We start from the raw sequence: 24,356 nt of genomic DNA on the forward strand, positions 1-24,356 counted from the left end.
GCTGAAGTAGGAGACTCTTCAGGATCTATATTTTCATCCAGTTGATCTGGTAGTGTTGACGAAGTGTTGCAGTATGTAACTTCAATTTGGTTTGGAGATCTATATGCTTCACAGCTCTTCTGTGCAGACTCAAGTGAACGTGAAATGTCCTCAGCTTCTTTTAATGTCAAGGACGGTTTTTCTAGTAGTCTTTGTCGAATTTGGGGGTTCATAATTCCACTTATAAAGGCATCTCTAACGGCTTCATCTCAATAAGTATTTCCATCTATGGCACGAAAATTGCAATCCTTACTTAGAAGTTTAAGCTCTTGTAGATACTTGTCTATGTTTTCTTCTTTCTTCTGCTTGCGGTTTGCTAGCATGTGTCGAGCATAAATTTCATTCTTCTTAGGATTATAAATAGTTTGCAAAATTTCAACTGCTGACTTAAACGTGGAACATTCAGAAATATACTCGTAGACATTGTAAGAAAGAAAATTAATCAACACGTTAAGTTTCCTCTCTTCAGTAACTTCTGAGTCAGATATGAAATTTTCAAGTGTCCTGAACCAATGTTTGAATGCTCTACTTGCAGAAGGATTTTCAGGATTAATATCAAACCTGTCTGGTTTTAAAAGTCTTTCCATTTTGATTTTGATTATTTAATTATCTTGATAAGTTTAAGTTTATTAAATTTGTTGTGAATAACTGAACCTTTTTAGAAAATAAGGCTTTAATAAACTTAAATTCTTACATAGCTGGAAAGGTAAACAAATCTCTAATACAAACAAGTAAATAAATACTTCAGCTGATTACTAGAGACAGGAATTCATAACATTCTAGCAAGCTTGTTCTCAAATGACACTCATCCTAACCAAATGTGTGTGCAACTAACTTAACAAAATTCTTGACTTAGGTATGCCGTTTGGTAATAATACCTCAAAACTTCTAAATTAATTTTTTGTAGTTTAAAACCAACAGCTTTTTTTAAATAAAATTGAACTAAAAATATTCTTGTGACTATCTTCAATAACTTTTAAATTTAAAGCCTCTCAGGCTTGCTAACAGTCCTCTTGGATCTCCAAAGTGTGGGTGGACTGCATTGCGCAACTATCTTGACAGGCTCGGTGCTGTTGGTTGAGTAGGAGAACTTTGCTGCTCCCCTTGCCACAGGGAACTAGCTTTTGGCGGCGATGTAGCTGCACATGATGCTCAAGAGACGTGCAGACAGATTGTGGTTTAATAGGGGTACCAATATTAGGCCTAATGAATATTCATGATAATGTTGTCTTCTTCCTCAAGCTGAATTGCACTTGAATAGGGGTGTGCGATGCATCGAAATTCCAATTTGATTCGATTCATGTGGGAATCAGTATCCCTATACGAAAAACGCCCGCAATACAGGAGCGTGTTGCTGCTGCCTTTCCTTTTATTAAGGCATTAAGGCAAGTAAAGCAACTCACTGACATTTTGAGTAATACAGCTTCTTCTAAAATTTGATTGAAAATAAATATTTTTCACCATACATATAATGTCATGTGTATGGATAGGCCTAATACCACATAAACAAAAAACTGCATTACACAAAAATGTGGTAAATTTTTTATTTCACTCCATTGACAAGTATGGATAGAAAAATTAAGTATTGCTTTGAATCAAGTTGCATTGATTCAAATCAAAAATCTGTTGAATCAAATCGTTGCTTCAAATCGAAAATTTTTTGCTGCTTCGCACACCCCTACACTTGAATGGTCTGCATGATAGAACCTGGTTTTCCATCAAACCAGCAAGATTTAAGTTACTGGCATTTTCCTCTCCAATGCCTCACCAAGGATCCAACTGATTTTCTCCTTTCACACGGTTTTCACCAGCACCTTCTCTAGGGTTGTCAGCAGAATATATAAACAAGATTAAAGGATTTTTCCTGGTTTTCCCAGCTAAAAAGTACAGAATTCTAGGCGTTTATAATACTTATAAGAAAAGCCCAATATACACGTTACACTTACCCTGTAAGTGCACAGGTTCTGATGAATAGTTATTATAAAGGAAGTTGTAGCGTAGCAACAAAAAAAAGGACTTTGGAAACAATATATGATTATTGCAATAATCCACTTACCCCATCCTACAAGGTAAAGATTTGGGCGTGGAACATTCAGCAGTTTCATCCCCATCTGGTTTGACATCCTCTTTCAACTACAAACAAGTTGTGGGGCTTCAATAATGCTAATAAAAATATAATTCAGAAAATTTTAATATGAACCTAAAGGTAAAGTTTCTCTTAAAACATAAAATCAGTTTATAAATTCATACTTGAGTTATTTACGACATAGCCTACCGTTTTATGTGTAGCTGTATGATTACACTGATCTAAATGCACATAGTTTGATTGAGCCACAATAAAGCATGCTGGTGTGAATTACTGATTTATTTTGGTTACGCCAACTTTTAAAACCTAGCCAAACTAAAAGAGCAACTTGTTATAAACTATACCATATCACATCAACAAAAATACAAGGATTTTAACCACTTGTAAATTATTGAACTTTTTTTTTACAAAATTGGCTACTTGTCCTTACAGTTGGGATGTCTACTTCAGTAGGTATCTAAAAGTCAATTATTTCACAACTCTAAGGGGATTAAAGAGCAAAAGATGATTTTTTACATGTTCTAAGATTTTGTATACAAGAATTCAACAAATAAGAAACTGTAGTTTTTGGAAACTAGTTTTTGGAACTTACACTGTAGCCTACCTATGTGCTAATTTTCATTATATTCCAAATAATTTGGGTTGTGGCCTGTGTTGATACTGTAATACATGGATAGACCTATTCTAAATCTGTTCATTACAGACTGTGCTATATATTTAAACTTCATTCTAAAATGCTTCCCCAAGGTGTACATAAAATACTATTGAGATGACACAGATTGTTGAAAAGATTAAATAAGCATTCATTGTCTGTACAGTACAGTCGTATATACAAATGAAAAGTTGAATAGGAACTAAAGGAAGTAAAAGCAATTCTTATGGTACCAATATGTATGCTTCGATAAAATACAGGGTTTTCTCGGCAACATACTTTTTCTCCGTTCTACTTAAACAATTTTTGCAATTAAAGTTTAATTTAAACCAAACAAAATCTTTGAAAGATTAAAGAGCATTGCATTATTTGTTTTGCCAAGGAAATAAGTTTTGAACAGTATTAAGATGTACAAAATAATATTAATTTGTGCACAGGTCTTCTCTTTGTGCATATTTTCACTATTGCAGTATTGAGACATAAAAACATAATTTTAAATTTCCTAATAAAGCAAATAATCTTACCTTCTGTTCTTTAATTATTGAATTCTGAGTGTACGGATCCATGCAGAGATACTCAGGAAAGTCTACATAGTCAGGTCGTTTATAGGGAGAACCATGCTTGTCCATGGAGATGCGGTGAATGTGGATGCATAAGCACCTTGGCAACTGAGTGCAGAAAAACGTTAACTTGTACGATGTCATAACAAAACTAATTGGGTTCTGAAATATAGTCAGTTTCAAGTTTCATACACAAATAATTACAAATATTAATTTTTACATTGTTGAACTGAGTGAGAAGGAATGGGGACCCAAGTAACTCACCTTAAAGAGTGATGTAGTTGATAGCAGACAAAAATGTTTATGACTAGATATTCCGCCCCTCCGGAAGGGCCTACTTGGAAGTGAGTGCAGTAAAACGCCGACTAACCGAACTAAAGGAGTCAAGGGCATTTTGGTACAGTAAATTTTGTTGGTAAATAATTAGAGTTCTTGGTAGTACTTGACTTGACCTTGAGTACAACAATTATTGTCCTGATAAAATATTTATGGATTTGGGACTGCTAATGGGGTTTTTGTTGCATCATTGCCCTAGTAATAAATGTAAATTATGAATGTCGTAAACAAACATCTGATAAACTTTTTATGTGCTCCGAACCAACAACCAGTAAAATGAAAGTCATTTAATTTTATAGGCTGTACCTACTGAATTTGTACCAAGTGCTGTACCTACGATTGCAGTAATTAGGCCAGAACCTTATTGTACAGATTTTTTTGGTACACTGCAGAACCCTAGTATTAGGCTAAACATACACAAGTTTTTAGGTGGTTATGGTTACCTTGCCAATGGACAGTGTCTTGAGAGAAGTAGTAGTGATGGGAGGCTGGTCAGGAGCTCGATTGTTGTTGCATCCTTCACACACAACACCATTGACAGACTCAGTCTGGGTAAACCGGTCTAACAGATGTGCTAGTGTGATTGGTTGTAAAAAACCACTGCCCATCTCTGGTAGATGCAGAGACAGGCTATCAAACTTGTCATAACGGACGACTGACTGAAATACACACTATAGTAAAACAGTGTTCAATTTCAGTATATGTACTAAAAATTACTCAACTGTAGGGATGTATCAATTCTCGACACCACCGATACTTGGACACTGGTATCGGTATCGAAAATCGATTGTATTGATTTTCGTTACGTTGTCGATACCAAGATCGCGCCATTGGAAAATAACCGCTATTGCCACAATCGCGCATGACGACGACGAAGTTTCCGTGACGGCGGGAGTCTATCAAGATGTCTACACAGTTACAGATAACCAGAATTTTGCCACAACAGCGGAGGATGTCGATAATGACTACATGACCGTGGGAGATGATTATAATTTTGCCCCGATTGCGCAAGACCACGATGACTTTTCTGTGACCGCGGGAGTTGATGGTGATGTCTACATGGCGGCAGGAAATGATCAGAATTTTGCCCGAAGCTTCTAAATACAGTCACAATAGACATTACACTACATTACATTACATTATTATTATTGCTGAAGGAGCCGAAACTCCCCAACCGCAACCCGGTACCTAGAGACACAATAGACAATGTGAAATAAACTGTTACACAATACGTGTCTCAACTTAAATTCCTCCCCACCACACCCATCAAAAGACACCGGATTACTGGAGTGCCGGAGTAGTGCAGTGCTAGTCTACTATACATATGATTTTCACCTATGTTAAGATTACTATTTTAATGTTCAAACGATTAGCCCTAACTATTAGTGATTGTGATAAATTACTTGCAACATTAATTTTGAATCATGTAGCTTTGTTAGCTTTTGCTCACACACTGTTTTTAGATGGTTGGTAAAACATCAGCTGATATTTTATCGACAACAGATGCTTGCAACAGTCCTGATTTTTACCAGTCAAATGAATAAGGTTTGGATTTTAAAAAGAAAAACGGTCGGTAAACAGTCAATGTGCCTGAAAGCTGAATTTAGTAAAATACATAAATCATACATAAGAAGTTGTTGTTGAGTAGTTGGGGTCACTATGTTGCCATTATTACCCTAGTTCCAGTTCATACAGTGGCAGTGGCCGGCTTCTAGCAGGCATTATACTGACAATCAGTGGAATTCGAGCCAGATTCAGTTCAATCCTTTGATTCACTATTGGAGTTGGGACGGTATATAAAAAATTGGCAGTCCAAAATTATGTGTGTGCAAATGGCCTCACAGCTGTATATTTAATTTTGTTATTCATTGTGACCCTTGGTTGGAATATATAATTGATAAAATGGAAGAATTACCTTATCCAACCACAGTTGGTAGTATGACAACTAGTTTCGTTCCTTAGAACATTGTCAGGTCATTGTATGCAACCACATCTTCAATGTAATAATACATTGTGGTATGTCAAAAGATTCTTTAAAACACTGTCAGAATCACAATAGTAAAAACTAGTCATGTTGATCAAATTATTAAAATGGAATAAAAAGTGATAAAACTGGTTAAAACTGTAAAGGCTGGCCAGCACTCTCTTATCACTGTCACTGACTAAATAAAACATTCATTTGACAGTTAGTACTGTATTACCTTGAATCCACAATCCACACACTGCAGCTGACTAGTCAACAGACCACAGAAGGGAGAGGCCTGACAGTTTTTGTTGCTGTCGTACTTGGGTAGGATTTTCCTTGTTATAGGCTCTCCTTGTTTGTTGACAAGCCTATAAGATAAAAACCTATTTTAAGCCTATAAGATAGTGTTCATTCAGCATGGTTTTGTTCAAGTAATAATGTAACACTAGATGACCTGTTGCTCGAAACCGAGCCAAACTGCAAGCTGTAATGAAAGAATAAACAATAAACAATAAAAAAATAAACAGCAAGACTTAATCAAAGAGTCACTTTAATGTAATTTCTGGCTGATTATAGAAATATGAAAAATATAATGTAACAAAATTATAAAAGTAGAATACAATATTTAAATATAGATCCGCTCTCGTAATGCTTTGGCTTTCTCTTGTACTGTAGGCGGGCGACGCTCTATGAGAACGTCGATGTCAACCAAACACTGTAAAGTGAGTTTTTCAGACTTTTTGTAGCAAGCTTAATCCCTATCTTGACACCAACCAGTACGGCACATACTACAGCATTGTTAAATTATTTGTACTACCTATATGTTCTATTTTTAGGCGTGTTTAAATTAGGGGTGCCAACAAAAGTCTCCGGTTGGGAACATATGAGGGTAAGCAAGTGGATCTAACGACGGATCTAGAACGGATTCGCGTTTAACATTGTTAGTTTTTGGAAAAGACCTAAGATTTAATTGGCCAGGTGGTGCTCTGTTTTCAGCTTTAAAAATAGCTGCGACATTTATTTAAGTAGCATAAGCACATGAATCTCACTTGACTCCTCGAACCTCTTGTCCCTACACATTTTTGTCACAATTTTAAAAGATTAGGCAAATAGGTTGGCAATGTGACCCTATTCCCGCATATTTTTTCATGGCATTTTTTGTTTGAATTATGTTTCATGCGTTGTCCAGTGCCAACGTCGTACTCAACTATACATCTGTGAGGGTTCACGATGACCTTCTAAAGGAAATAGATATTTACTCGGAGATAACACGTGTCATGGATCTTTAAATTGTAGATCCCCTGTGTGATCCTCTCATCTAAATGAGCTTTAGAGCTGACCATGGCAAAGGCGAAATTGAGTTGACGAATTTATCCAAATAATTTCTAGATCTAAGCCTCGCAGCCCTGTTTTAAGATTGGGAGTTTCCAATAAGTTCCTGAAAGTATAGTGAATTCTGCAGATGAGTAAACGGGTCTTTCATTTATGGTAACAATGAGTGAAAATTGAACTGCTTCGGTCTTCTTTCCTTTGTTTAAAATGTAAGCCACCACAATGTAAACACTTAACGTTCATCTGTCTGAGGAGATGTATCCATGATGTATCACCACGGTGGTACTGCCATTCTGTAACCTTCAAATGTTCCATTGGTAGGTTGATGCGAGCAGTCACGTCCGCGTTCCCTCCAGCCATCACGTCCGCGTTCCCTCCAGCCAATCACAGTTCTTCATCTTACTGGTGGCTTATTTTTAAATTTAAATAAAATACGGAAGTAAACCAAACAACAGAAAACACCACAATGGAATTTTGATATACATTGTAAATTACATTGTAAATGGGTGGGTAACTGCACTGTGAATAATCACTTTCAAACATTCACTTATTCATCACACCGAACTGTAACCGAAACTACATGATAATTCAGTAAAATAAGAAGCAAGTTAAATGAATTTAAATATTACGAACAATTTCTTATCAAGTTTTGCTAGGAAACTACTTTATGAACCAGACTTATTTAACAGATGTTTAAATGAAAATAATCCCACTCTGGCTTTGCTCTGGAAGTTTTAAGTCCTGCAGTATGTGGTTAACCTTAAAAACTATTTCAAATGACATCCATATATTATTTGTAAACAAAGGGAAATGAGTTTGATCAAATGTCAACAGATAGCGCCGCCTTCCAAACTTTAGCCCTTAAGTGTACTAAAGTGGTGCCCTTTCTAAATATTCTGAGACGTATTTGTTCATCTACATGAAAATCCCTTTAATTTGACACCTCAAACTTTAAAATCCATCAAAGCCGTTATTGAGTTATGACTGTGAAAAGGAAACTGTTTGTGTATTAATATATAGATTATTAAAATATACACAGGGTGAATTTTGTAAGGTGTCCAGTATTGATTTCAAAGAAACCGCTGATCCTACAATGATTAAATAAAAAGTTTTCTCACTAAACCAACTCCAAGGAATAATTTAAAAATGTAAAACTTGTTTTTTTTTTAAATAAAGTGTGGCTGGTCATCAGTGTTACGAAAATTGTTTTGAACTATTTACAATGGAGTTTCTACTATTGATTCTCCATTATTTTCAATTATTCTTATTCAAAATTTAATGTAGAACACGAAAATGGCGTAATCTACTTGAATTTGTTTGCAGGTATTTGAGAAATTGCTATATTTTGCTGAAATTATGGTTTTTTTTTTTTTTACTAACATAATTCTTTGGGAAGCCAATGTTTAGACTTGGAACCTCTTATATGCATCACATCACACTTCATTTACTTTGTACTTACACCAACATTTTTTTGTAACACTGATGACCAGCCACCCTGTATTCCTAGTAGATGGATAATTTTGTTTTAATTATTTTTGACATTTAAAGAAATCCATTTTTACCTAAGTAGGTTGAGTTTGGTATCAGATTACAACTACCTACTTAAATCATCTTTATAATGAGATAGAATAAGAGCAAATAGAACTAATCAAATCAATATCAACTAGTCAAATAATATTACAGATTCGGTGAGTATGCTAAAAAAGCCAATTTTTATCATTTTAAAATATGTATATTTCAAAAAAGATCAAAGATAGATTTAAATATATATAGATATATATTGTATTCGTGTCTCAAAATATTACTCAAAACATGAAAAATTTCATCAAACTGTCAGGTTGAAAACAATTTGTATTTGTTGATTTCATAATGGCCCATTTTACAGATTTTTATGTACGGTAACCATATAATTTCACTTACTTGAGGACTGGGGGGAGAGATTGTGGTTCGCCTTTGTCTCCTGATGATTTATGACTCTCTTCCACGTCACCAGTTGAGTTTCTTCGTTTTGGTTCTAAAGCATCAGTAAGACTGCCCTCATTCTAAAAGTGTAAAAAATAACAATCTTGCTGTGACTGCACGTGAGAACTCTCTAAACCAACCACCTTTTTACTGGTTGGAACTTTTAAATGGGCCTGGTTCAGGGTATTAGTTTTAGTTAGCTGCATTGTTATTAGCAAATCAAGAAACTATGTCCATTTCTGTAGATCATGGGAAGTATCGTCACATAATTGCAGCAACACCGTGAGCATCTCTTTAAATAATTGCAAAATCTCTAATTGCTCACAATTTTGTCATCATTGAGATAGGAAGACTTCCGCAGAGAACCTACAATATATTATCGGATGAATAGCAATATGTGTTGAAACTTGTTCCTAACCACTGATTTTAAAATTGGTTTGTTTACGTTTTTATTGTCTTCTATATATATAAAATCCAATGTATGTTTGTATATTTGTATGTTTGTATATTTGTATGTTTGTCCTTTATGGACTCCAAAACCGCTCGACAGATTGTAATGAAACTTTCAGGCATTATTAAGTATTATTCAAGGATGGTTTGTGTGAAGTTTGGTGCAGATCCGTCAATAGGGCTCCGCCCCAGTGGCTCTGGAGTTTCCCATGTTAACCTTATGAGTACTCATATTTAAATGGAATTAAAGAATCTTAACAGCTGGTGCAAGTAAACAATTTGATTCTGTGATGTTCAATAGCATTAAAAAGTTAATAGGTTTACCAACAGGGTGCAGCACTATATTTATTTTTAATTTATGAGAACAGCTAATTTGCAACCAAAAGGTGAGTGAGCGTAGCGAACGAACTTCAACCTGGAGGCGAGTTAGCGTAGCGAACGAGCTAACCTGAAGGCAAGTGAGCGCAGCGAACGAGCTCCAACCTAAAGGTGAGTGAGCGTAGCGAACGAACTTCAACCAGGACGTGATTGAGCCATGCGAACGAGCTCATCTTGAAAATGAACGAGCATGTGACATAAAACCACAATAGGACAGGACGACGTCTGTCGGGCCAGCTAGTATTTAATAAATAAAACTATCCATAAAAACCATTTAAACAGAATTTATTATATGAAAAAAAAAACAATGACCAAAAGATAAATTACTGATAATCATAGGCTATTACTTAATATTCTGAACTAAAAACCTACAAACCATTTGTTACATTTTTAATCTTAAATATTTAAGTGGAATCTAAGGAATAAAAAGCTTAATTAATGTTATTGTTATTGTTTTATTTATTATAGACCAGTCATCTAAGACATCCTTGTTTGAGAAAAATGGTGTAGTTATGATTTTTTTTTGTATGTTGTTTGGGTACATAAGAGCAATGTAAACCAAGTTTGCAGCCTCGAAAGACCTGTGCTCGCTGCTTGGTGGTCGAAAAAACTCGAGTTTCTTGTACTTCAAATACCGTAGGTACTTTATTTTCTTTTAGGCCTACTTTTTTAATTTTTTTACAAAAATCTCAAAAACCATGTATTGTACAAAAGAAAGCGTTACAACCTTTTGTTGAAGTGGAATATTTCTCAAAAAAATTGCTCAAGTATTGAGTTAATAATTTTTTTAGCTAAATGTCAGCTTTAATACTCATCCTACAACGTTAATAATGAAAAATATTATTACGGTAAATTTATTTAGCTTTAATGTAGGCACAAGTGGAAGGCTGTATACCTAATCGTTTTTATTCCATTTTAAGCTTTTCAGTGCCTGACTTAAATTAGAAGACTTTTACTTACTGCAAAATAATGAAATTTTGGTCCCGGTCCTCCCAAGAAATCCAAAATATGATGATTTGTTTTAAGTTACTTTCTTCTTTGTGCACAGTACATGTAATATCTGTAAGCTTTAGGATTAAAAATAGTTATATGTTCTGAATATACACTCATTTGTTATAACATGATTTTGTATCCTGGCCAAAATATAATAACGCATAACACTTTTAACTTAAGCTATAGACTACATAAAAACGTCTGGATCTGCCAGTTTAAATTTCTTTTCAAATGACAAACTTTTTGCCTACATGCTTCCACTTGAGCCTACATTAAAGCTAATAGCCTTATTAAGCACGGCCACTCGAGTGGCGCATGACTGCAACTGCTCAAAGGCCACTTTTAGCGGGCCATGTTATCATATGGAGCTTATTAAGCGACGCGACTGCGATGGCGGGGCACGTGACAGTCGCCGTAACTGGCTACTCCAGTCGCGCACCCTTGCTACTAGTTGAGAGCCCACGCGACTGTCGCACCTCCAGCGGGCCATGTTCTTATATGCTGATTATTACGCGTAGCCAGTCGCGGGCCACACCGCACCCCCCACTCCCCCTACCAGGCCTCAGTCACGATTTTTGTGTCAAAGTTTTCTTATATTCATTAGCGAATTTCCCAAGTATAGGGAATAAGCTATTTACGTAGGGTAAGACCTAGACCTGGGACCGATTTACTTTTTCGTTTTGAGGTCCACAGAGGTCAAAAACACCCTCCGTTCAAATTAATTTAATAACTTGAGCAAAAATGGTCCGATTTCAATTAAATTTGGTACAAACGTATAAACATACATTTATTCGTACAAGTTCGCGAACCAGCATGATCGGACTAAGGGAACGGGGGTTTATGGGGGGGAGGGGGGTTTATAAGGTAAAAATTCTTTCCCATTTTCGTCCCTAAAAACACAACATTTCACAATTTCTTTCCAAACCATTTTGTAGAGAAAAAAATATATATTTATGTTCATTGAAGCGTTGCTGTATCCCTAACGGTTACGGAGATAGTTATAAGATTGTAAATTTAAAATTCCCATTTAATTCTTAGGAAGAATAAATAAACTGTTGTAGTTTGCGTCTAACTTATGGATATATTTTAATCAAATTTGGCCATTTTGTTTATTTCATACTAAGCTATCAACATTTCAATAAATAAAAAAAACACCTCAATACCTTCCCTGTAGCAGCAAACCTAACTACGGTACTCATTAAAATTAATGTTATTTAAAAGGAAATAAATCTGACAAAGGGAATATTTTAGAAATCCAGCCAGGAAAATGGACATTCCCTTAGTCTGCAGGTTTGCTGCGGCGGGGTTATTTTATTATATTACTATAATTATGGTTATATTAATGTAAAAACTATTATATTTAATTTAAGGTAAGTGCTAGCCTCTCCTTAGCTGAAATACAATTATTCACATTCTTGTGGAATACGGATAATTTCTTTCTTTTAGTAAGTGAAAGTAGTAGAAATAGTTCATCTTCTTTACTTGACGACTACGTCATTCAATTCACACGGAGAAACTACATACAAGTCTATGATAACATTCAGTCAGACGCGCAACCTCGCCACACCTGTGGCCACCGACCACAGCGACTGAGCAGTCGCGGTCGCAAGCCACTCGAGTGGCAACGCATAATAAGGCTCTAAAAATTCACCATAATATTATTTTTCATTACCAATGCCGTAGAGTGAGTATTAAAGCTGACATTTAGCTAAAAAATATTAACTCTGTACTCTAGCAACTTTTAAAAAATGTTCCAAAACTTACAAATAATGTAGCCTATCTCAAAGTCTAGATGCAGAGCTGAAACTGATACCAAATTTTAGGGGATTTGATTTACATAAAAAAGAATATAACGCTTTCCTTCGTACAATAGGCTACATGGTTTTGAGATTTTTGCAAAAAAATGAAAAAGTACAAGAAAATTGAGTTTTTTCGACCACCGAGCAGTGAGCAGTAAGTGTCTTTCGAAGCTGTAAACTTTGTTTTACATTACTCTCATGTATCTTAATAACATACCAAAAAATCATAACTACGCCATTTTTTACAAACTTTGCCTTTTAAAATGTTTTAGATGAATGGTCTATTATATCATGGGAAAATTAAAATCATTGCGATATTAACATTGAACCAGATAAATGTCGACATATTTTAATATTTATCGTTATTCATACACAATAACATATCGTAGGTTCTCTGCGAAAGTACCATATATCCGCATAAGTATAAGTGCATAATATGCGGTGCCATTGTCATCATTCTATGCAATCATAGCCACACAAAATTCATTCCAGCAATCGTTATTTACTTTCTACATGTGACAATGTTAAATGAGAACCAGAATAGACCTACTGCTAATAAATGGACATTCAACCGTAGGCTATTTGCGGCTATTCAAAATTTATCGGTTCTATACAACATCCATATATATATACAATTTACAAACTTTATCTGGTCATCAATATTTGCATTCCAATTTCTGACTTCAAGTTGGCTTGACGCCTGTATATTGTAACCTATTGAACATACAAAAGCTAAATCATGCACAAGAGCTTATTTTTTTAGTTTAAAATAATACAGACAGCTACCGGTACTGACATAATTCGGTATTAGCATTGACTTAGAAACTAGATATTTGGGGAACTATAGTTTATTCAACAAGCTTTAGAGTAAGAAAGGATTTTAAGATAAATTCATTCTGTCTGGAATATAGTATCCTGCTCTAAGGTGGCCCAAATAAGTAGGCGCCAACTGTAAATCATGAGAAGTACTACAGTAATGACTTAACATGTATATGAACAAGTTCAACAAGTATATGAAAACATGCCTGAAAATCAAAATTTATTTTTGTGAGCAATCAATTTTCTAGCCAAACTGACCAAGTTATAGGTAATAAGAAAATAGTATTGGACTAAGTTATTGTAAGATGTTAACTATGTGCCAACTATTGTGATTCTAAAAATTTATTGTAAGCCTTAAGGTCGATTCACACATTTCAGTTACCGGACGTCACAGTTAAGTCACATCAGTCACGTCTCAATCAAACAAATGATCCTTTAATGGATTTTGTATTGCGCTATCTACACTCATCTGACCCAGTTCCGTCCAGTCGCCCAATTTCAGATTTTTTCTCAACAATATTTTTGTATTGTTTGGACCCCTGACGGACGTGTTTGAGATTAGAAAATAGTGCTTTTTATTTAAATGATCGCTTACATATTTTAAGTACTGTTTGTAACAATCAACAAGATGGATGATGAAAATGTGATAGAATATTATGTTTTAATTAAAATATTTTTACTCTAACGGAACTGTGACTGGACTGATGTGTAAATCGACCTTAAATACTATGAAAGACATGTGTAACTAACAGCTGATGTTTTGTGAGCCTCCTCCTCCAATGTTGCCATGATAAGGTGGAACAGCTCATGAGCGTCTTGCTCTCCAAAGCCAATGGACCAACCGTGGCCTCTCAGTGCTTGTATGAAACCACTAGGAGCAAGGGGCTCCTCTATACCTTCAGGCAGCTTTGCTGGCTCGGTGCTGAGAACTGCAAAATAACTCAATTATAATAGCCTACATTCAATAAAGATATGAAAGCCGACTTTAAAATGCAATATTAATTAATTTTTAGCTGTGTTTAAAATGAAACCAATTCTGCGCTGAATCTACTTGTAGTTGATAAAAGCAATTCTAAAGATTACTAGGCATATAAACAAGTATTTACATCTTTTCCTAATCTATTAAGGACAATAATACTAGGCTATAACGCAATTTTGAATATAAATTATTTTAATTTATAAATTAAATTTGAACACAACAAAGAACCGTATTTATTTAGTAGCTTTCTTACCGAAGACTAGATACATATCTTCAAGAAACTTGGATTTTGCCAACAAACAAGAAAGGTTTAATGAAAATGACTGAAGGAGTTTGAAGTTGTCTACCTTTAAGCAAATAATAGAGAGCAGATGCCACAGGGCCTTGTCCATGGCAACTTTCTAGCCACTCAACAAATATTGCACATGACGCCATTGCTTGAAGCAAAGTGTTGAGGAAGCAGGTCAAACCCAGGTTTTGAAGACCAATGACACCTCCTGTAAATAATATAAACATTGACCAATTTAGCTGGTGGAATGCTAGGTAAACTGAAATTAGAATTAGGCCTAAGGCCTAAGTTAGTAAAAGGGTTGAAGAATGTTGACTAACTGTAGCTGTAATAGGCCTAAATGTAGGCCTACCTAGATAAGAGGGGTTCCCTGATCAACCAGCATTTAACTTAAGTTACTTTTCCTACAGTCACCCGACAAAGTTGGCTTCCCTGTGCTGTTTATAGTACAGAAAGCTGCTAATTGCTGCATATTTATACTTTGCCGTACGGTTTATACTTTGCCGCACGGTTTATACTTTGCCGCACATCAGGATTCCAACCAAACAACACAAAACAGCGTGGTTTTATTATGCACGTAATCCGTGTACGCTTGGAAATAGGTTGGCAACACTTAAAGATAATAATACTATGAACAGCTGATTGACTATTATAACTACGATTTAACCTGTCATTTTGTGTTTATAGTTTTGGTATTTCTAAACTTTCTGGACTTTTCTTTTAAACGTTTTTAAAACATTCCTACGGTCTTAATAAACAAGAAAATACCTTTAAAGAATTTTTTTTTAGGCGCGGAAACCACTTCAAATTACAAAAACATACGGAACTATATTCTCAAAAGACGGAGCACATTTCTTGCCGAAGAAAAGTAGCGGAGTGATACGGACCACGGGTACTACTTTCTCCAGGGCACCATTTGTGTAATTGTGTTGCTAGCTGAACCTAAAAACGTGTTGTATAGTGTTTGAAAGACTAATTATTTATGTTTTATAGTGACTGTAGGAAAAATATAATGTGTAACACGAGTGAAAAAGGCCTTTGCTGCACTCGAGATCATTCCTCGAGTAAACATTGCTCTCGTGTGCAGCAAAGTGCCACTTTCACCACTAGTTACACAAATAACTATTCTATGCTACTACCACAACACTAATGCTTTTTTTAATGTTTTTTTCAAGGGTTTTAGAACACTCTTTGATTTATATTTCCCCATCACAACTAAGGTATTTAGATCTATACCAAGTAACGGAAATAGTGTTAAAATGATAGGAGATTGGTATACTCCTGAATTGGCAAATCTGAGATCCTTTATCCTGATTGTGTGCGACTTGTGTAAGACTAGGCCTCATCTGACTAATGAGCTACATCGCCTTCGGAGGGAGTACCGAGCGAAGTTGAGGGAGGCAAAGCAGTCTGCTGTAGCCGTGGCTATAGCTGAATCTCCAAACCCATGCAAAGCAGCATGGAACCACATTAATATGTATAAGGCTCAGTTATCTATACCTGACAAAACGTTTCCTTCTGCTACTTCAATCAGTATTTTCTAGAATCTGTAGATAAGATTGTAAGTGATTGTAGCCTCTCAACCGATGCCTGTGTCAATAACCATTTCTTCCCTCCTCCTCCTACTACTTCCTTTGAATGGAGAAAGGTAAATGTTTTTGATATTGTTAAATTGATAAATCAATTTAAATCCTCCAAAAGCAGAGACTACTATGGAATGTCTGTGGACTTCCTTAAGAGAGTCCGTCATATCATTGCACCAATTCTTACATTTCTTATAAATGAGTGTCTGAGTAGTGGGATTTTCCCTTAGTTTCTTAAGATATCTAGAACCGTGCCGGTGTTCAAAAAGGGTCCAAGAAATAATGTATCTAGTTACCGGCCCATATCTCTCATACCTGTTTTTGCAAAGGTTCTTGAATCAGTAATGTTGGAGCAGCTGTGTGACTACTTCGAGACTTGCCGTCTCTTAGTTCAGGCACAGTACGGCTTTAGGAGGGGCAGGTTCACTATTTCGGCAGTGGACTCCCTCCTCCAGGTCGTGTTGGGTTCCTTTCAGCAGAAGTGTTCCACAGCGGTTCTTCTGTGTGATCTTTCACGCGCATTTGACTGCGTTTCTCATAAAATGTTGGCCGAAAAGCTTGAGAGATATGGAATCAGAGGTACTGCCTTGAATCTATTAAAATCGTATTTGTGTCAAAGAAAGCAGGTGGTAGATTGGAATGGTTGTTTTTCATTCCCTTTAAATGTAGGCCCTAATTCATGGAGTACCTCAAGGGTCAATACTTGGCCCTTTCTTGTTCATTGTAGCCATAAACGATCTGTACTACAAGGTATCAGGCAATGTTATATTTTACGCTGATGATACAACTCTTTTTTCAAGTCATTCAGACTGGGGAACAGCTAAGTCCTCAGTTCGTAACCTGCTTGATACTGCTTCAGCATGGTTTCGAGTAAACAAATTGTCTCTTAATGAATCTAAAACTCAAGAAATTGTTTTTAGCTGTTGGGTTTCACACTGGACCCTCAGCTCACTTGGGTGAATCATATAGACAATCTGTGTGTGAAGCTTAGCAGGGTCATATACCTTCTAAGATGCCTAAAATTGGACACTCCTTCTGAGTTTGTCAGGCTAGCATTTTTTTCCTTTTTTCCAGTCCTACATACTATACGGCACTAGGCTGTGGGGTCACTCACCAAGACCAAGGGTGTATAAAATTCCTCTGTTGCAAAAGCGAGCGCTGAGGGTGCTGTGTGGATCTCATCATCTTGCACACTGCAGGCCTCTATTTAAGGCTTGTCAGATTCTGACTGTATACAATGTATTTATATTTCAGTGTCTTGTAGCGATTAAATCAAATGACCATGTTTATATTCTCAACTCAAATGTGCACAACTATTCCACTAGAACTTGTGGCAATTTGCATGTATCTAGATGCAGGCTTGACAAAGTACTGAAATGTTTTCCTGTTGCAGGTATCAGATTTTATAATAGAGTACCAATTCAGGTAAGACGGCTGCCAAGTCAAAAATTTGCTAAAATCATTAAAAACTGGCTTCTAGAAAACCCATTCTATAGCCTAAGTGAGTATAATGAAGCAGATTTCTCACCAATGATGATTGGACTTGAATAAAGTGATTATAGCAGCCTGTTCTTGCATGTTGTGTTTGGTACCTATCAATCTTTTTTACTTATTTTTATATATATTTTAGTGTTTTCTGCATGATGTTTGTGCATGTTTTTATTTCATTATTATGGACTGACTATTGTACGTCAAGAGGACCCAAGAGGATTATAATGTGTGACCTAGCCTATTACTTAAATGTTGAATGGCCCAATAAAATTTTGATTTTGATTGATTTTGAACACTCATTTCTGTTATTGCTGATAAACTGCAATGCTGCAATGGCTGTGGTACAGTATTTGAGCGCCACACACACTTTAGTCACCAAACAGTCAACAACTGGTAAAAACACATAAAAAATAAAATAAACAACCTAAAAACCCCTCCTCCTTTCACTACCCCGTCAACCACACTACGCTTGATCTGACCTTCATCACACCTAGTGTCAGTCGTCTGGTGTTAGTTGTATGCATGTGTTTGTTACTTTGCTACTGAATGTAATCCTAGGGTTTTACGGGCTCAATTAAACTTCTTAGCTTACACTGCATTGTTGACATTTTTTTAAAGATAATTAATTGTTATGGCTCTTTTTTGTTGCTTTAAGATACTGTCCAAATATATTTTCCGTCTTGCTCCGATAAGACACAAACTAAAACTTGTGTTAGAGTAAATATATGAAAAATAAATATAGTGTAATGTCTCTGATCCACAGTATATTGACATTTTCCTAGGAGCATATAAGTTTATTCCAGAGTTAATTTTTGTTAAAACCTTATATGATGAGCATTCCAATTTAAATTTGTATCAACTGTTAAACCAAGGAAGCATAGTGCTTGTCTTCTCCTCAATCATCCTGACATAGGGGGAATTCCATGGTTACGGGTGTTACATACGTACACATTATAAATTACTTTAAAATAGTAAAATAGTACAAGATAAAAGTATATATGAGCCTATTTTAAATCACACTCAAAACTGTTAGGTCTTGCATATTACATTATGCTGAGTATGCTAACTAAAATAGCGTTACGGGTCCATGATAACTTATCTGTGAATTGGATAGGCTAAAACTATAAGGCCTATTAAAAAAAAAAAAAATGTTGTGGAGTAACAATACTCCAAGTATACTTTGACTATATTGTCCATTATAATTTTCTAGGCTTAGTAAGTTAATGGTTTATGATTACAGTTTTCCTGTGTTACACTGAATTTTGCGGGTGTTACATCGTTGAATCTAAATTGTGTTATTTGTATTAATAAAAAATCGTTGATAATTAACAATCAATATAACTCAACTGGGTATGGAAAGCCACATAAGTTACCAAGTTATAATAATTTATTTTCATTATTAAGGGAGATAACATTTGTCTTAGTCTTCATAAGAATAACATAACAAGTTGTTGAATAAGCAGAATATACTATTTTCTTCAATTTAACTTTTTTTGTTAAAAAGTCTCATTAACATGGAATGACCCATAGGGGAATATACCTTTATACAGCGCTGCGGCGGTTTTGTTAGGTTAGGTTATCATGGAAAGAACATAGTAGGCCTACTTTAGTTGATTTACTGTCCATATTTGACATGATTAGAACTAACTTAGCGGCCTTTGAGTTCTGCCTCCCAGAAGGCAGCAATGTCAGCAAGGGTCGAGTTGAATGCGTCCCCGCCGCTAGCTTCCACACCAGATACCGACGGTGACAGGTGATGCGCACGCTCCGGTCAACGAATTCACCTCGTTGGCCTACTTGGAGGGGATTTGGCGAGCGAAAGTACGACTCACTTCTGCAGTGCCGGATTTACCACTAGGCCGATTAGGGCAACAAAAAGCAAAAGGGGGCCGCAAAGGATTGGGAAAAACATTTTTTAGATAAAATTTTTAAAAAATAATTTAATTTATACCACCAGTTTGCCGCGATCACTGGTGACCATAATGATGTCTCCGTGGACCGAGGAGATGTTCACGATTTTGCCGCGGCCTCGGGTGCCTGTGATGATGTCCCGTGATTGCGGCCCGCGGGAGACGTTCACGATTTAGCCGTGGCCGCGGGTGACGGGGATGTGTCCTTATGATCGCAGCCCGCAGGAGACGTTTACGAAGTAGATGCTGTATTGAGTTGTCAATGATGATGTCCCCGTGATTGCGGCCCGTGTGCGGGAGATGTTCACGATTTCGTCGCGGTCACGAGTGTCGACGATGATGTCCCCGTGATTGCGGTCCGCAGGAGATGTTAACGATTTCGCCGCGGCTGGGGGTGTCAATGTGGATGTCCCCGTGGTGGCTTACCGAGGAGGATGTTTAGAATTTCGGCATGGCCGCGGGTGACAATGATGAAGTCCTCATGATCGCAGTCCACGGGAGATGTTTTTAACATGAATTTGCCGCGATCGCAAGTGTCGATGATGATGTTCACGTGATTGCGGCCCGCGGCAGATGTTCATGATTTCACCGCGGCTGTGAGTGTTGATGATGATGTCCATGTGATCGCGGTTCACGAGAGATGTTAACGATTTCGCCGCGGCTGGGGGTGTCAATGAGGACGTTCCCGTGATGGCTTCCCGAGTGGAATGTTTACGATTTCGGCACGGCCGCGGGTGACAATGACGAAGTCGTCATGATCGCAGTCCACGGGAGAGGTTTTTAACACGACTTTGCCGCGATCGCAAGTTTCGATGATGAAGTCCCCGTGATTACGGCCCGCGGGAGATGTTCACGATTTTACTGCGGTCCCGGATAACTATGATGGCTTTGACTTGGTTTATGAGAGATGTCCACGATTTCATCCAGGATCATGGGTGTCGATGATGATGTCCCCTTGATGTATAGGAGATAGTCACTATTACTTCCGCGATCGCAAGGAATTTTCACCACAGGGGGAGGGCCGCTCAAGTAATTTGGCCTAGGGCCGCAAGTACCCTAAATCCGGCACTGCACTTCTGGTATTGTTTGATTCATAATGAAATGAGGAAAGTCCTACAAAGGAAGGTTATCATAACCTGATAATTATTTACCGTACTTAAACTGGGATATTATGTAGTTTTTATATGTCTACTTAGGCCTACAGTATTTTTCACGCTGAATCCAAAAATGCAATCAGTTTTTGTCGGAGGGATTCCTATGTAGCCGTAGTGGCCGTAAAACGAAGGTTAAGATTACGAATATAAGGATAATTGAGCGGTACTGAAGGTAATGGTAATATGGCGTGGTCTGGATGGGTCCGTACTGAGTGAGAAGAGCAAACAGCTGTTTATACTTGATCTAATGCGGAATGAAATCAAATCAATTAGTTTTGAAACCAAATAATCAGTTCTTATTTAAAGGCATGTGATGAAGGTAGGTCGGGTTTTATGCGGATTCGTGACTGTATCAATTATCAATTATCAATTATTTAAGATGGGGACGCCACTATGTGCTTATTTTAACCCAAATATAAGTGAAGGATGAGTGTACAACGATATAAACAACTCAGTTCTTTACATTGTTCTGAGTGTAGGATGAGTGGCGCGATCCACTGTATTAAGTGTTTTGAAGTGAGAGATTAGGAAGGTAAAGGTTAGGTTATAATGAACCGACTCATTAATTTATGCTACTTCCAGACTGTTTTTGCACAATTAAATAGTGGGTGAAACACAATGAAATAACAATATCAAAAATGCACAAGCAGGTAAAGGTTCATTATAACCTAACCTTTAACTTAGGCCTACCTAATCTAACCTAACTTCAAAGAACTTAATACAGTCACGAATCTGGATAAAGTCCGACCTATCTTCCTCACATGCCTTTTCTGACATAAGTTAAAATGCAATTTAAACATTGATAGGCCTATTAAGGTTGGGTTGGGTTAGGTTGGATTAGATTAAATGTTACATAATTTATTAGCTGCTGATACATGAAATTATGCACTGTGGCACGTTTTCACTTTAAGACACAATGGGATTATCTACTATGGGATTATTGACTATGGCACGTTCATTAACAGACGTTGAGGATTGGAATGAGGACAATCATGTCGGTAGTGGCTAGCTTCTATTACTGATATTTTACGTGAATGAATTCTATTTTGTTTTGTAATTTATGTTGATGTGATTAATAGTTTATGTATGGTTGTTGATTTATTGTATTTTTTAAACAGCACCAAAGTCCATTTTCTTCGATACCCCGGTCTGACAGGCCCACGGGAATTTTCAAAAACGCATGTTGGCAACACTGTTTACTTGGTAGATTCCATTCCCCCAATACCTTCCCCCCTTTTCCTCCCCTACCTATTGATATATCGTTTGTTCATTTTGCATGGGTGCCATGACCTTGACAGGTTGTTTGTTCATAAGTAACATGTCCGTCTCAGAAGCCCAGCGTTAGTGTATTTTAAAGCGGGGTCTCACAGACCGAGGGTTTCGGTTTGTGTGTTTCTAAGCGGGGTCCATTATTTTTCAAATGGGGTCTCACAGACCGGGGGTTTCGGTTAACGTCAGCCTAGGTGGGGTTTCGGTATTAGTGTTAAAAATCTAGTTATTAAGGTAAACCTACCAAATACCGGAAGCTTAAGGGTTATGTAAGGTTCAAACACTTTTGGAAGCTTAAATAATGCCTATTTCTAACATCCAAATATATAACCTCGATCCTTGATCGATTTTACAACAAATAAAAACGGTTATGTCATAAAACACTTGTGAATATGATTTTAAATACGTAAAATCTAATCACGCTACATGAACGGCCTAAATGCCTAACTTCGGAAGGCTGATGCTCTAACATCGGAATTCGTCTGCCCAACATCGGAAGTGTTTGGAAAAGGGGAGATATCAAAGGTTTACATCTCGTTGAATACTATGACGTCATAGGAGAACGAAAAATAAGCTTGAAATTGTTTTTCAGAATAAATTTTCTGACCAATGTTTGTTACTTTATCATAATATATTATTTAAGTAGGCCTACATGGTGGAAGGAAAAAACATAGGTGTGCCATTCCCACATACTTATTCTGACGTCACTCGGATTGCAAACAAAAGATCACCTGATTGTAACTGTCAAATTAGTATGTATTTGTTTTGTTTTGTATGAATTGTTTTTATTATTATAAAAACAATCAAATCGTTTGTTAACAATCTAATCAAATTGTTGTCTAATCTAATTGTTAAAAACAATCAAATCAAAACAAATACATACTAATTTGACAGTTACAATCAGGTGATCTTTTGTTTGCAATCCGAGTGACGTCAGAATATGTGGGAATAGCACACCTATGTTTTTTTCCTTACACCATGATTTAAGTAGGCCTAGCGTAAGTAACTTAATACCGAAACCATATGCAAACACAAAGGACACATTACACTTACACAGTCTTAGAATAGAATATCGCCAGTGAGGTCATTGCACAACACTACATTAAGGAATGCCATGCACCATAAGCTGGGATCAGGTGGAATGTTTGCATCATTGCATTCCAACCAATGACTAGGCATGGTATGCAGCCTAAGCTGGGACCAGGTGGAATGTTTGCATCTTTGCATTCCCACGAATGACGAATGGAATGCACTAATATAGCTGGGATATATATATGGTGGAATGTTTATATGAAGTCATCCTTGAAAATGTTGTTAAGTAACTTTAAACTTGTTTTGTGCTCTATTTAAGGTTGTTGTGTTTGATTACCATTCGTACACATCATAACGTTGTATGAAAATAAATAGAACTTGCTGTATATTTTTTTTACTTACCGACTTACCTCCCTTTACTTACTTTCCTTTTTTTATACTGTGTGGATAAGCTTTTTCCTTCAGAGTAGGCTTAAACAAGATTACAGTAACTTATAGATTTATAATTTTTCACTTTGAGAATGATTAAGCCTACTGAAAATTTGGTGTAGCCTTAATAACTTTGGTTTGCAAATATAAGATTAAAATAACTGCTCTAAAACATGATGACTAAGGTCTGAGTTAAGTTGTTCACACCTAAGCCTACACTTAACTTATATAAGGAGAAGAATTTTTAAAGAAACGAGAGAGATGTTTGTAAATCAATTTAACTTAGTATTTAATAGCTTAAATTCACATGCAATATTTCGGCAAGAAGCGAGACATAACGTGCAGAAATGACAGCAATGCAAGAAATTTATACAAAACCCTGATAAGTAATTTACATGGAAGAAATATGTACATTATGAAGTATGTACAAAATGACAAAAATAGACGGCATAATTTAAATTACAGTTATGCAAGAAGTTATATACAAAACACTGATAAGATATTTACATGACAGAAAAAATATGTAAAAAGGTAAGTTACACAAATCTGGGATTGACAAATTAAATAGGTACTTGCTGGTTAAAAACTAAAATATACACTAATCTACTGAAACTGAGTTAAATTAAAACAGATATTAATTTACAGTCATGCAAAAATACCATGCAATATTCACATTAGATACATTATTCACATTAAATACATATTTACATTAGATACATTATACTTATTATATATACAGTGAGAAAGAAAAAGGTGGAATAGGAGAGGTGGTTGCAAGAGATGGAAAAGGGTGTCAGCGGATCAATTATTCATGACTTTTTCTCGGAAAGAGAAAAACCCCCTTCTTT

At 36.2% G+C, this 24,356-nt stretch overlaps 1 protein-coding gene across 4 annotated transcripts in view; it reads right to left on the reverse strand.

The window, feature by feature from the left end:
• LOC129005824 (ubiquitin carboxyl-terminal hydrolase 30 homolog) overlaps window positions 1-24,356 on the reverse strand; it is a 62,411-nt gene that overhangs the window by 22,350 nt on the left and 15,705 nt on the right. For 3 of the 4 annotated variants that reach the window (XM_054434835.1, XM_054434833.1, XM_054434834.1), the window contains exons 2-8: window positions 14,699-14,848; window positions 14,123-14,301; window positions 8,892-9,013; window positions 5,875-6,022; window positions 4,117-4,332; window positions 3,302-3,445; window positions 2,096-2,172 (exon numbers count right to left, since the gene is read on the reverse strand). In XM_054434835.1, the coding sequence (XP_054290810.1) occupies window positions 2,096-2,172; window positions 3,302-3,445; window positions 4,117-4,332; window positions 5,875-6,022; window positions 8,892-9,013; window positions 14,123-14,301; window positions 14,699-14,848 (1,036 nt within the window). The remainder of the gene's footprint in view (window positions 1-2,095; window positions 2,173-3,301; window positions 3,446-4,116; window positions 4,333-5,874; window positions 6,023-8,891; window positions 9,014-14,122; window positions 14,302-14,698; window positions 14,849-24,356) is intronic. The other variant, XM_054434836.1, reaches the window with a different exon arrangement.

This window comes from Macrosteles quadrilineatus, unplaced genomic scaffold, assembly GCF_028750875.1.
Source record: "Macrosteles quadrilineatus isolate MER2022 unplaced genomic scaffold, UCM_ALF_1.0 Scaffold_36__1_contigs__length_1205136, whole genome shotgun sequence".
Lineage (NCBI taxonomy): Eukaryota > Metazoa > Arthropoda > Insecta > Hemiptera > Cicadellidae > Macrosteles > Macrosteles quadrilineatus.